A 14,167-nucleotide genomic window follows, 5' to 3' on the forward strand; every position below is an offset into this window, starting at 1 on the left:
TTGCAATGGACCTGAGCGGTAGGAGGATTCCAGGCTGAAATGAGAAGGCACTCTTGTATTCAGATCATCATGAATAGGTGCCATAGATTGTGTGAGAAATTAATTTCTAAGAAACAGGCTGTGAGTTGGTGAAAGCTAGCACAGCATTTGCTTAAAGTTCTCCTGAGGAGAGCACCTTTGTGGGCTATGGTCAGAAAAGGAATTGAGGGCTCCAGCAGGTAACCCACTTAGAGGGTGCGCTAACCACTGTTCCCAGCGCCACAGTAGGTCCAAAATCTTAGAAGAATTTGGCCCTGTTTCAAGCTGGAAGCATGAGATCCAGGAATAAGCATACTGCAGTGGTGTTATTTTTAAAAGAAACTAGTAACCTGTAGTCAAACAGAAAAACAGAAAGGTAATTCTGTTTTTGTAATCAATAACATTTTCATGTGTGTGTGTACACAATTATGTAACACAAACTGATTGCAAGAATCCCTTTCTTTAATTATATTTAATGCTATAAAAGAGGGGTCAAATCCTTCTCGCCTTTCTAAAGCAGTCCCACTGAGGTGAATGGGTCTGCTCATCTAAGTAAGGCAATCAGCATTTGTCCCAAAGGGTATGTTACCCTTATTTGAATTAGAAGAGCATGTAATAGGTCCTCAGTGAAGCTGGAACAATGTTGTTCTGGTCTTCAGTGAAGGTCCTTTTAAGATTCTTATATTTGGCCTCTTAATTCCTTTTCCTTTTTGACATATTTAAACTCAGGCACCTAGAAATTCTTCAAATTAAGCCAAAATCAAGGCAACCTTATAAAAAAAAAGTACATGTATATCTGACACTAGAGGTGTCCTGTTCTCACAAGACAGGCGGTTCTACCACAAGTACTTCTCATTAAGGGTCTATGATTGCAACAGTACGGGAGGCTAGTCTGGGGGGTTTTTCAGCAAAATTATCAGCGTGATTAGTAGGCTCAGAAATTCCAATTTTAATTAGAAACTTTATTTGGAAATACATTACATAGTTTACATGTGGTGAGAAGTGCTTTCACCATGAGATATTTCAGAACATTGTGCTGAGCAAAATGGCTATAGATTTCCTTGGAACTTTCCTTTAAAAAAAATAAATAACAAAAGTATCTTCTTACAGAACTATGAGGCAACTTAAAAAATATTTGTATTTAAAGGCTATTACTACATTTACCCTAGGGTAAAAATATTTAATCATTCCAAATACCTGCATGTTTCAGAAATGACATAAGTATTTGGCATTATGACCAACAGAAATTCAAGTTCTAAATAATCCTTGAATTCACTAAAATGTGGAAGAGAAGCAAACTAATGCTAATTTCAATGATCAAATCATTTTTGCTAAATAAGGCACAGTCATCAGAAACCTTTGAAACTTTATAGAAGAGTATACAAATTCAGATTTATTTGCACATATTTGTGAGATTTTCTTTGATAAAGCCTGAAAGATTATTTTCTATCTGCTGCTGAGAGTTTCCAGGAACAAGTCAGAGCAGCAAGGCAACTAATATAGAGAAGCCATGCAAAGAGTGAAGACTGATGCTTATGATGGCATAAAAATATCTGCAAAGTAGTTCATTTTATAAATGGAGCATTCACCTGATATCACTGAAGTGGTGACCATCCAATTAAGGGAAAATTAGATGCGGAATTATTTCTGCAAGTAGCGTCTACATACAAAGATGTTCTCTCCCACCCAAAAAAGCGACAAGTATGAGACATACAAAGGTCGCCTGACAGTAGACCAAATGTCAGGGAATGTTAACTCCATTTACTTAAACAGTAACTACTGCCATTGCAATTTGCTCTACTTAATAAACAAAATGAAGACGTCCAAAAATGGTATTAATTGAACAAACAATTACCATTATTTTGGTTGGATAAGTGCTCAAGAAACCCATAAGATGTAGTGATGTTTCAAGAGGTTGGAAGAAACAGAATTTTTTTAAGATGATTTCTTATTTAAGCATTCAAATGTGAGGAATTTCTTTTTTCAATCAAATCCTTAAGGAACAGTTGCATGAACGTAGCACTGTCTGGCACGTATGACCTATGAATGCTGAATATGTTTTCAGAATTACCTAATTGGCAGACTTCTGTTTTCAATTTTTCTTATTGCAATTAAAGTATTGTATCCATTATAATTGAATAATCAAGTTTTGACATTAAAAATGTCACTGAAATCATTATTTTGACACAGATTTGTATCACATACCAAAAGATAATTTTTATATGTAGTTCTGTGAAATAAATGCAAACACTAAAATATAAGAAAGATTTAAAAAATTAATTTGCAAAGCTGAACTCATACTTCAGCTTTGAGGTAAAAAAATTCTGTAAATGAAGAAGTCATGACATAAATGTGGAATATAAAATACATTCTAAAGTATTTTACAGAATGGTTGAGTTGCTCATCAGGCATGAGAATCTGGAGGAGAATGATGTTAATGAGAAGCAGTTCACATACAGAACACAAAGCAATAAGTTTAAATCAGACTATTTTGGTTTGTGTAGCCCTTTATTAGCAACTAAAATAGAAGATATCTGTTGTACAACACGGCTAGTAACGGACTATACTGGAGTTTTATTATATTCTAATACAGGATCATTTATAAATGCCTTTTCTTCATTAAAAAGCTTCCACCCTTTTTCTGTTTACAACTGGCAAAACTATTCTGAAAGCTGAGTACATGTGCACAGGTCTGCAAAGAGTGCAAATTTAGGATATGGTAAATGCTTTACATGTTATATTTGAAAGGACTGTCTACCACCATGCCTTTACAGACATCATCTTTTTTTTTAAATCACAAAGTTTTGACACGAGCCTTCCTTCCATTGTCTTAACAAGAAAGCATTTTTAAATGAGTTGAAACTAAGGAAGGACTACACCTACTAGAAAAGAAGAAAGTTCTATTAGTTTGAGGTTTCAGTATACCCGAAGACCAGGAACCGTATCTTTGTAAGGGCTAGGCTGGGACCCCGTACATAGTATGTGTGCAGGTGGCATCCCTGAGTGTTCGGAGGTTCAGTGGACCATTAGTGCTCCAGCAGCATAACTTACTGAGCTGTCTTGCCAGTTTCGACACTGGCTTGACTGGGCATAATTCAAAAATGAAAAGCTCATATTCATTCCATTCTTCTGGAGCTCTGTTATAGCCTACATGGAAACAAAAAAAGAAAAAAACAAACACGTTAAGGACAAGTTATTCACCAGGCTCTGCTACTTTAGTTCCCACTCCCCTCCTTCAATTGGACTTAATGCATTCCTGCAGCTCCTTCCTTTCCTCAAAACCCCAAAATACTCCATGGACACCTTTTGGAGAGACCCCATCTATGTGACTCCCTATTATTCATGCAGAGAGACCCCTCCCTGACCTAATCTTTTGTGCAGTAGGACATTTTTACAAGAGGCAAACTGAATACTGGTGCTTGTAGTCTTTGAGGCAGTTGAACCATTAAGAGAAGGAAAATGCAAAGCAAGAGAGACAACAAAATTTAGGGGCCTAGATTTATTGCTAAACTGTAGACTTATTCTTAACACAAAGACCTCCTGTGATTTTGGTAACATGGTCAGAGCTACAACATTTAACTTTTTTTTAAAATACTCTTCCCAGTAGAGACACTGCAAATAGAGATCTTTTCACAGGCCCCCTCCTGTAGAGATTCCCCAATGTGCTCTCCACAGAGATCAACCTCCCAATGAATAACACCCTCCCTGGTTAAAATAAAAAAAGAATAATGTCCCTCCCATTTGTGTTTTAAATTACATTTAAAAATACAGGGCTATACTCACCAGTACTGTCTAGCTGGTTTGCATCAATCCAGCAATGCTGTGAAGCAGCCACAAACCCACTGTGATCAGCTAATTAAGCCAAGTTTACAGCTGCTTTGTACCACTAGTGGAGCACACAATAGCCAGAATATAACATAGAATCTGGTCCATAATGGCTATTAATTTCGGAGCTAGTTCAGTAACGCTGTGTGCAACTCCCCTTTGAAATATTGTCAGAAGCGACAATACATTCACAATCACCAGATAAATAATATATAGGCAAACATACTTTCTTTAAAATATGTGTACTACAACTATTGATTCAGGAATTGAAATTGTACATTTCACTAGGGATGGGAGTTTCAAAGGAGAGAGTTAGGTGCCCATTTCACATTGAAATTCAATGGAACTGGATGTTTATCTCCCTTAGGCACTTTTGAAAATCCCAGCCCTGGTAAAAGGTAAGTTTGCCTTGGTATCAGCCTAGAAAATTACAGAGTTTGAAAACTTGGGAAAACAAACTGGATTCAGACTTCCAGTCTCAGAGGTAATAGGCCCTCTAGCAATTTATTGGTGAGAGAAATTTAAACAAATTTGCAAAAAGTCAACATTTTCACAAACAGTGGTACTTACATTTAATAATACCCCAATGGGATGTCTTCCACATATTGTATTATGGTATTTCTTCAAGTAATTGCTAAAAGATACAGGATCTAGCTGCTCTATAATGCTCATACCCTGAAAAAGAGTCAATAGCAATGATTACTGCCTACCTCGTTAAAATGTATGAGCCTTTTAATTAATGGACATCACAACTACATGATGTGTTTGAGAAGGAAAAACCTCAATTCTGAATCATGGGAATCTCAGTATATGACTAGGATTTTCTAATTGTGGGTTTGCCTTGCTCTCATCCCTTATAAAAAGAAGGGACGGGAGTATGACCTTCCAAAGCCATGAATGATCTGACATTCATGGGACTATCCTTCAAATCTTGAGACAGCCACATAAAGGTCTATTGCCTTCCCACTACTCCCTGAGGAGTTTTACTCCTTTGGGCTTCTGAAGAGTAGTAGCACCAAATCCTAGGCAGGCTAAAATCCACGTGTGAAAATAAAACCTAATCACATATCCTACATTTATGTTTATACAGGCACCAATAGAATCCCACCAGTGTTCCAGGCAAAGGCTGCTCTTTCCTTGTCAAATAAATGTAAAATAGCTTACAACAAATCTACCTTACCGCTTCTACTTTTCTCAGCTATTCCCCAGCTGCCTCTTGCCAAACCATGCTAGGTCCTGTCCTACATTCTCCTGTCTGAGAAATGCTTAGCCCTTAAAGTTGCCAATGGGTTAATGAGGTCCAGCTACTGATGGGTCAAGGAAATTCCCCCTGGAGTTCAGAACAGGACAGTAAAGTTGTCATGGGAGTGGAAATAAGTTCATGGTGGATGGGGGGCAAGAGAGAGAGAGCACGTGTGCAATGTTCATGGTGAAATTCTCCGGAGGGGCTTTTTTTTGTTTTTAGTTTTAGGGGAAGTTAGATGCAAAGAGGAGAAATCATCACCCCAAGAGCGGCCATCCTCTCACACCCAGTCAAGTCCCCCCATCGCCCACAACAACAAAGCCCTAAATATGGTGAAGGGTCTGCTGCAGAGTTGGGGAGATGACAATGCCACTTACATCTTCCCTGAAAACAAAGAATGGCCCGTTCTTCTAGAAATGCTGCAATTTTCTTGCTTTCCAAGCGATTTTCAGGAAGGCCTGCTCTGGCCCTTAGCATTTCAACTCATACAGTTATTTCCTTTCCTGCTAACAGTCAGCTAGGGTACCAACTGTGATGTGAATACTTGTCCACTAACTGGATTGTGACCAGCTTGGTTCACATAAAACTATTCAGTGGTGTAATAAACTTTCGTTCACTAATGACCTAGGAAGGATATAAACTGGTAAACAACAATTTGAAAGACAAGATAATCTCCTGAGCTGTCCAGTTTTCTTGTAAATTTTAATTATTGTACAGCTACGTAAAGTAGAATCAGCTTAATTGCATACCCAAAATGTAATGAGATTAGCCAACTGCAACTGTGATTATGAATAGGACACCATGTCTGTCAGGGATTCCGTGACTTTCCACGACCTCCATGAATTCTGCAGCGGCTCCGCAGCCAGCCGCTCAGGTGACCCTGCAGCCAGCTGTACTGGCACTGCTAGAGCGGCCCTGGGGGCAACCGCACCAGCTGCTGCTGGGTTGGACCCAGGCAGCTGTCCCTGAGCAGCAGCAGGTGCAGCTAGCCCCGGGGACCACCTGAGCAGAAGTCCTGGGGGCAGTGGTGAGTGGGTGGCCCCAGGAGCAGCTGCTGCTCAGTGGCCCCTGGCAGTAAATGCCACTGCCCCCTCCCCCACTAAGATTTAGTCAGGGGTACATAGTACAAGTCATGGACAGGTCATGGGCCGTGAATTTTTGTTTATTACCTGTGACAGTCCATGACTTTTACTGAAAATACCCGTGACTAAATAGTAGCCTTAATTATGAACAGGAGAACACATTTTGTAGATAAAAAAAAAATTATTTCATTAATGTAATACAGAAACCACGGTGAGGTACAAGATTCATGTCACAGCAATAAGCCACTGAAATATATGGAACCCTATCTGACAATTTAGCAGCTGTCCTCACTAAATGGTCACTGTATTTATCAGTGTCAAATAAGCTGATTTTGATACAAAAGTTATGACCATGGAACATTTAGAGTTGAGCTAATCGTCCCAAACGAATACAAATAAAACCTGCATTCCATGATACATCATCATGCATTCTCCACGTTTTACCGAAACATGTCTATTTTAGCAATGGTTTATAGAATTTTAAAAATTGCACTGGGATTATTTTTTGAATCCTTGATTTCAAAATGAGTACTGCCAATCTTGATTCTCAGGCCAGTGTAATGTACAGGGGGCAAATCCCACAGTTTGACTGAATAAGGAAATGCTGCTGTCACCTGGTATTTTGTGTTTTTGTTCATTCTAAATGGCAGTTGCATTAAGCTGTTTAGAAATCTGCAGGTGTCGAAGGAGTCCATCTGGACATGAATTAGAGAAAAGAGTATCACACAGCTCTGCAATTTATCATGCGGATACCACAATACCACCATATATGTAGTATATATTGGTTTACCAAACACACATTAAATGACATCTGCAGTGCCCAGGGATAATGAGATGGAGAATATCTAACATAACAAAATTCATTTTTAACTTCTGGTTTAGTAATCAATGGGGCTACTCACATAAGAAAGAGTTTGCGAGAGGAGGTTCTTATTTTATATATAGTATTTCATACTATAATGTCCAATAATATTATATTCAATTATATTTGTTGTCATTTTCCTAATATCTACTTTGTTTCTAAGAAAAGTAGGACAAGAGTAGATTATGCATAGAAATAGAAATGTCCAAACAGTTAACAGTTTATGCAAATAATCTAATTATTTTTTCAGGTCCAACAGTCATTTTTCAAGTTTGCTCACTTTTCTCAGCTTATAACATATCCAGACCAGAATTTTCAAAAACCAGCAATGATTCTGGGTGTCTCAATTTTTTTGTGCCCAATTTGAGATGATTTTCAGAAGTGCTAGGCATCCTTAAGTTAAACAAAAGTTAATGGGAGCTGAAGGTACATAGTACCTCTGAAAAGCACACCTCAAAAGCACCCACAATCAGTGGCTGCTCTTGGAAACTTTGGTCCTAGTAATGATATGAACTGATGGATTTGTAACCTGAATCTTATAAGTGAAAAAATAAAAGGTGATGGGATATTAAGTCTTCACTAGCAGATATTAGCAATATTATGGAAAATCATCAACACGTTTCAACGCAGTAAATCTCCTTTTGATTGCCCTTTTCTCACTGTTACAATGTCACTGAGATAGGGATACAAATGAAGGAAGAGAAATATTTTAAAAGAATGCCAATTCTTGATTAAATAGTTTAAATAAAATGCTAATAGCCCAAGCAAATAATACTTAAACTAGGCTTCAAGTGAAGCCAGATTCTGATTGCTATTACTTGGGCATTCCCCCACTGATTTAAATGGAGTTATCAGATTTACACCAGGTCAACTGAGGTGAACAATCTGGCCCTGATTGTGCCAGGTAGTTTTTTCTAGCCATGAGCAGAACAAATTACTCTTCATTTTTTTTCTAAACAAATGCTCCCCCACTTTTACATCAGTAGATTATGGCAAAATGTATATATCTATGGCTCTGCTTAAATCATAGCAATCCAAACCTCAAATTATGGATAACAGGCTGGTAAAATTGCAATGTAAATTATATAATCTAGTTACCTGCTAGCAGGGTGGATAAAAATCAATTATTTTTTTTTAGTTAAAAAAAATCGGATTTTTTTTATTTAAATTGAATTTTTCTGATAAAATGCTTTTTGAGGAAAAAACCTATCTAAAGATAGTTTTAATTAAGATACATTATAGCTCAAAGATATCTCATCATGGAATAGGGATTATAAATTATAATTCTAAAGCATGAGACAATATATTCATGTAATGTTTAAGAAAAGTTTTGTAAATGAGTTCCAATAGTTCATGGATTAGGGACCCAATCTTATGGGGATCCAGGGGCTTCTGGATAGATTATTTAGGTTAATCTTTCTATCTACCCAGTGGGACTCAGTGCTCAGTCTAGAAGATACCATCAAAGATGCTTAGTTTTGCAGTTCTCAAACTGTGGATGTGTCTCTCCGGAGGTAACATGCTCGTTAACAGCAAAAAAAAGTTTTTAAATAAATAAATAAATATATAGAGGTGAAAAATAACAGACCTCAACCCTACTGTTGCTCTGCAAATTTGTGTACACAGAGTCGATCCCTTACCTCTCTCTAAATGTGCAAAGTTTCAAAAACTTCAATGAATTTTTTGGGGGCGGAATAAGGAGAAGAACAAGGAGAAGAAATCTGGAAATAAATGTGAGAAGGGAGGGACAGGCAGTAGAAAGAAAAGTGAAACTGTTTGAGCAGTATATTCCAGAAGTCTTGAGGTTTTTCTGAGTGTAGCCTTCATTGATCTGAGATCTATCATACCATTCTCTCACTAGAAAGGAAAATCTATAATGGCTGCAGGCCGTAAAAGAGACCCAGTTTGGGAATATTTTAAGTTCCTCTACCTGTGGGTAAGACAGGCATGCATGTAAAATGCAAACAGTACAACAAAGAAATGTAAGGCCTGGTTGCCCGAATGAAACAACATCATGAGAAGTGTTACTTCTCAGGAGGAAGCTGTGTTGAAGATGATGAAAGAAACATGTCTGAACATGCAGGATCTTCAGGTTGGTAAACCTTTTTATTTCATACTTCTTTCTTAAGGACTGCCTGTCTTCCTTCTGGACTATTCTTGAATTCTCATGTTTGAGCAAAAAATGTAGTTGTTACTCTTTCATTTTAGATGCAGTTGTGATAAAAAGTAAATAGCTGAAATAGGCAGATCTTCCTTTTACAATTTCACCTTTAAAGTAGTACTAGTTGTCAGTGAATGCAATGAGTAATACTAAATGAGCAGTATGGTAATAATAGTTAAATAACTGCATTGACTTATTTTGTTTAGGAAAATCCATCCTCAACATACAGGATTCTGAAGACTATCCACCTTCAAGATCACCATCATTTTCTATAGTTTCAGAGTTATCTGCCAATGATAGTGTTTCAGTCACATCATGTATGTCACGTAGCCACAGTATATCACCTGTAGCAAAAAGAAAAAAAAATCTCCATCATCCAGAAACATCCATAGATAAGTTTGTGATAAGAACCAGCAGATTACAAAAAGAGGTAATTGATGAAAAAAATTGCCCGGTTTGTTTATACAACAAACTCTCCTTTCCGTATGATTGAGAACCCACACTTCATTAACATGGCTCAGTCATTAAGACCAGGATACAGTCCACCCAACAGAGCAGATGTCGCAGGCAAATTGCTGGATAAAGTGTATGAAAGAGAAATGGAGCAGTGTGAAAAAGGTCTAGAGGGTGAAATTGTTAACCTGAGTCTTGATGAGTGGAGCAATGTCCACAATGATCCTGTTGTATGTGCTTGTGTGACAACAGAAGAAGGGAATGTCTTCCTTACAGAAACAATTGCTACGTCAGGAAATGCACACACAGCAGAATACTTACAAGAAGTAGCAGTAAAAGCTACAACAAACTGTGAAAAAAAATTCAAATGTCTAGTACGCAGCTTGGCAACAGACTATACTTCAAATGTATCCAAGATGAGAAGAAATTATTTAGAAGAGAGTGAAGAGAGTCCCAAGCTAATAACAATGCTCATTTGATGCACCTCCTAGCCAAAGACTTCAGTGTTCCAGAAATAATGGCTAATGTTGTTGAAATTGCAAAATACTTCTGTAACAACCACTTTGCAGCAGCTGCTCTGAAAAAAGGGGGAGGAACCAAGCTAACTCTCCCATAAGACATACGATGGAATTCAGTAATAGACTGTTTTGAGCACTATATCAAGAACTGGCCTAAGCTGATGACAGTTTCTTAACAATATAGTGAAAAAATAGATGTCACTGTCACAGCCAATGTTCTCACTATTGGGCTTAAGAGAAATGTTGAACACATGCCGAGTACCCTGAAACCTATTTCTGTAGCCTTGAACAAAATGCAGGGAAATAGCTGTTTTATTGCTGATGCTGTTGAAATTTGGAAGGAACTGAGTGAGACCTTAAAAAGAGAAATATGCAATGACCGAGTTAAATTACAAGCATTAAAAAAAAAATGGGACAAGCACTATCTCCAATATATTCTTGCAAATATTCTCAATACTCGGTACCAGGGTCAAACCTTAACTGCTGAAGAAGAGGCGTTGGCTATGACATGGACACCCAGCAATCATCCCTCCATAATGCCAACTATAACAAACTTCAGAGCTAAGGGTGAACCATTCAAGAAATATATGTTTGCTAATGATGTTTTAAAGAAAGTTACACCAGTGAACTGGTGGAAGTCACTTAAGCACTTGAATTCAGAGACTGTTGAAGTGATAATCTCACTTTTAAACAGCAGTAGCTTCTTCTGCTGGTGTAGAAAGAATATTTTCTTCCTTTGGACTAATTCATTCCAAATTGAGAAATCGTTTGGGACCTGAACAAGCTGGAAAGCTTGTTTTTCTTTTCCAGATTATGAACAAACAGGAAAATGAAGGTGAAGATGACTGAGTTAGCTGCAGAAGCCAATATTTTAAGTTTCTCATGTTCACCTGGCTGACATAGTCAATTTAATTTTTGTGGGTTTTTTTCAATATCTCATTTAACTATTTTAGTTAAAAACAATTTTAACAAAAACATATCTGATTTTAAAAAACTTGAATGTTTAACTAAATTCAAAAATTCATAGGCTTGTTTTGTTAAAATATTATATGTTTGCTGTTGAAGAAAAAAAATCCAGAATACATAACGTTGTTGTTTTAGTTAAATAAAACAATGTAAATGTCTGTCTGGTGATGTTCTCCTCCTAATACAGCATGGCAAGAAAATCCTCCAGATAATACACATTTCAGGGATGTGTGCCCTCCCCGAACAGTGAATACACTGGGAATGTGCATCACTGACTGGGATAGACTCCTGATGGGTGAGGCAGTGCTTAAATCCCAGAGATCCTGGCATACCCTGGAGGCAAAGGGGATGAACCCCAAAAAGAACTCTTCCTTTAAAGTGAAAAGAAGTATAAAACAAGCCTCGAGCACAAAAAAAATAAGCAAAAGCATACAGATGAATTAAAGGAGAAGTAAATAACTACACTAAACTAAAAATTAGAAGATTCTAAAGCTAAATTTTGAATGGTAGAAATGGCCATGCTACATGCTCCATCTCAGGCCGAGGCACTTGAGAAGAAACAAGGAGTGGTCTGCCTACAGTAGCCCTATATATAGTTGGTATGGGGCACAAGGATGTGCAGGGAGATGCACAGACCCAACGGGCACTGCTACTGAAAATCTCTGATCACCTGAAGTGAAGCACCCATAGGGACACAACTCAAAGAATGTAGTAACAGAAAAGTATTTAGAGTATTTTCTCTGTCTTTTAAAACCATACAACAGCCATAAATAAGGTTAGAAGACAGCCTACGTGACCATGCATCTTCCACAGCACGCCAGTGCTTCACAGACCACATATTGAGAATCTCTGCTCTAGAAGAATCTTCCTGGTTTCCAAAGGCCATTTTTTCCCCACTAGATAATAATTTAGAGATCTGAGATTCAGAACAGGCCTAAGTCCTCATGTATTTTTGGGACAAAGAAGAACCTGGAATAAATACCCTTTCCTCCTTGATACAGTAACATGGCGTAGTGGGGTGGTCACCCGCTCTTGCCGGGAGGGGCTTAAACCAGCCCAGGAGAGGGCTATGGCTGGGGGCAGGTAGCTCCCAAGCTGATTGGGGAAGTGGGCACAGCTGTGGCCATGCCCCAAACAGACCACAGCCGGCCCTTACAAAAGGGTTGTGAGCTAGACACTCAGAAAGAGTCTCCTCTAGCTGTGGAGGGAGACAGGCCTAGCTCCTGGGGAGGCGAAGCAGGGCTGGGGAAGGCGAAGCAGGGCTGGGGAAGGCCAGAGGAGCTGGGAGGCTCCAGACTGGAAAAGACCCAGGCTGCAGGCCTGGCAGACAGCCTAAGACAGGGCACTGGGGTTACAACAGGGCAGCCCAAGGGTAGGCAGAGGCAGCAGGTCCAAACCCCCCTTACCTATGATGACTGGCGAATATAGACTGCAGTCAGCTGCAGTGAAAGGGGGCTAGATGGTGACTAGCAGTAGCCCATAGGCTGAGGCAAGGTGGGGATAGAGGGTGGGGGGGTTCCCCGGGGAGGGGAGACCCAGATTTGTGGGGTATTGCCTGGAGGGGCAGCACCCCAGGAAAAAGGGCACCTGTGTCCGGGAGGGACATGGGGGCCAGCGACGGCAGGACACCAGCAGAGGGCGCTCCAGAGCTGGTAAAAAGAGCTATTCCCAGAAAGCCAGCAGGAGGCGCCGCAGGGGTGAGTCTCGCCCCATTACACATGGGCTCAGTGACATTCTCTGCAAGGAAGTATTGGATTTCCTACAATGTATCTTCATGATAATGTTGAACGTAAGTGCATTTCTTAAAGAAAGGCAGCTGAAGTAATTTTTCTTTAGTAAATTCTGTGGAAAATGATCCCAGAAAATGATCAGGACATATGGATCTGAGACAACCATGAGTAACTGACACAAAAGGCTTCTATCGTTCCTCCAGGTTCCTTCAGAATGGATACTGACTGACTGGTCACTTCAGTACCTTAGAAAAACCTAGAAGGGCTTGCTGCTTTTGGGAAATTGTTTTTTTGGGATCACCCAGGTTCTCCTGGAAAAGAGATCAGAAGCTACCTGACTTTTGTGTATGGAGCACATCTAAATCCAGACCCAAATATAGGCTGGATTCTTAGGTCAGGTCTGCACAAAAAAGTTAGGTGGGACCCACTACATTTGCTCAGGGGTGTGAAAAATCCTGAGTAATGTAATTAAGCAGACCTAAGCCCCTAAATACACAGCACTAGAGCAATGCAATAATTCTGTTGACCTAGCTACCACCTCTTGGGGAGGTGGATTAACTACAGTGACAGGAGGGTCCACACTTAAACCTGTACAGAAACACAGCGGTAGGCCTAGGCAGGTGCTTTTTGCTTCCATGTTTTACAGAAGGAGGAGAGGATGTGGGTGACAGTCCCATTGGAACACAAGTGGCTCTAGTTTCCTTGGCCAGTGTGACCCCTACTTTTTCCCCATGATAGCTGCATCAAATCTATTGCAACAAAGGTATGATCCCTGTATAATGAAACTAGCACTATTACAAATGTAAGCTACCAAGACTTTACGTTCTATGTCATAAGGTTTATTGCTTCCCCTAAATATAGATATATCTGCATTTAAACAGAAAAATTACACTAAGGGAATTTCAAGCAGTTAGGCAAGCATTTTTCCTAATAAGGAATATTTACATAATTACATCCACTATACATTGTGCACACTCAGTAAAGTGTATGATACCAGCTGCCAACACACTGACTACAGTACAGTAGTACTGACTACAGTACAGTAGTAAAAAACCCTCTGTATGACAATTGAGAGAGAAAAAGCATACAATCAACAATGTATCAAATCTTGAATATTTTCTTAGAGAGTCTAGAAGCATTCAAAGTCATGTGAAGGAGAAACTTATTAGACAATTAACTGACCCAAATCTGAAATCTTACCATTTTATCTAGGTGCTCAATGGATCTATAAATCTCTCCTTGGGATTCATCATAGTAACTGTAACGGAACCTTTGACCTTGAAATAAAAATCATGGACAAAATAAAAAG

The 14,167-nt window shown here is 38.9% G+C and overlaps 1 protein-coding gene across 1 annotated transcript in view; it reads right to left on the reverse strand.

Annotated features, from left to right (window-relative positions):
* Positions 1-2,513: 2,513 nt before the first annotated feature.
* MEMO1 (mediator of cell motility 1) overlaps positions 2,514-14,167 on the reverse strand; it is a 48,130-nt gene continuing 36,476 nt past the window's right edge. Inside the window, exons 7-9 of the mRNA XM_077813504.1 lie at positions 14,059-14,135; positions 4,414-4,518; positions 2,514-3,165 (exon numbers count right to left, since the gene is read on the reverse strand). Of these exons, the coding sequence (XP_077669630.1) occupies positions 3,034-3,165; positions 4,414-4,518; positions 14,059-14,135 (314 nt within the window). The 3' untranslated portion in view covers positions 2,514-3,033. The remainder of the gene's footprint in view (positions 3,166-4,413; positions 4,519-14,058; positions 14,136-14,167) is intronic.

The sequence above is a fragment of the Eretmochelys imbricata genome, chromosome 3 (assembly GCF_965152235.1).
Source record: "Eretmochelys imbricata isolate rEreImb1 chromosome 3, rEreImb1.hap1, whole genome shotgun sequence".
NCBI lineage: Eukaryota > Metazoa > Chordata > Testudines > Cheloniidae > Eretmochelys > Eretmochelys imbricata.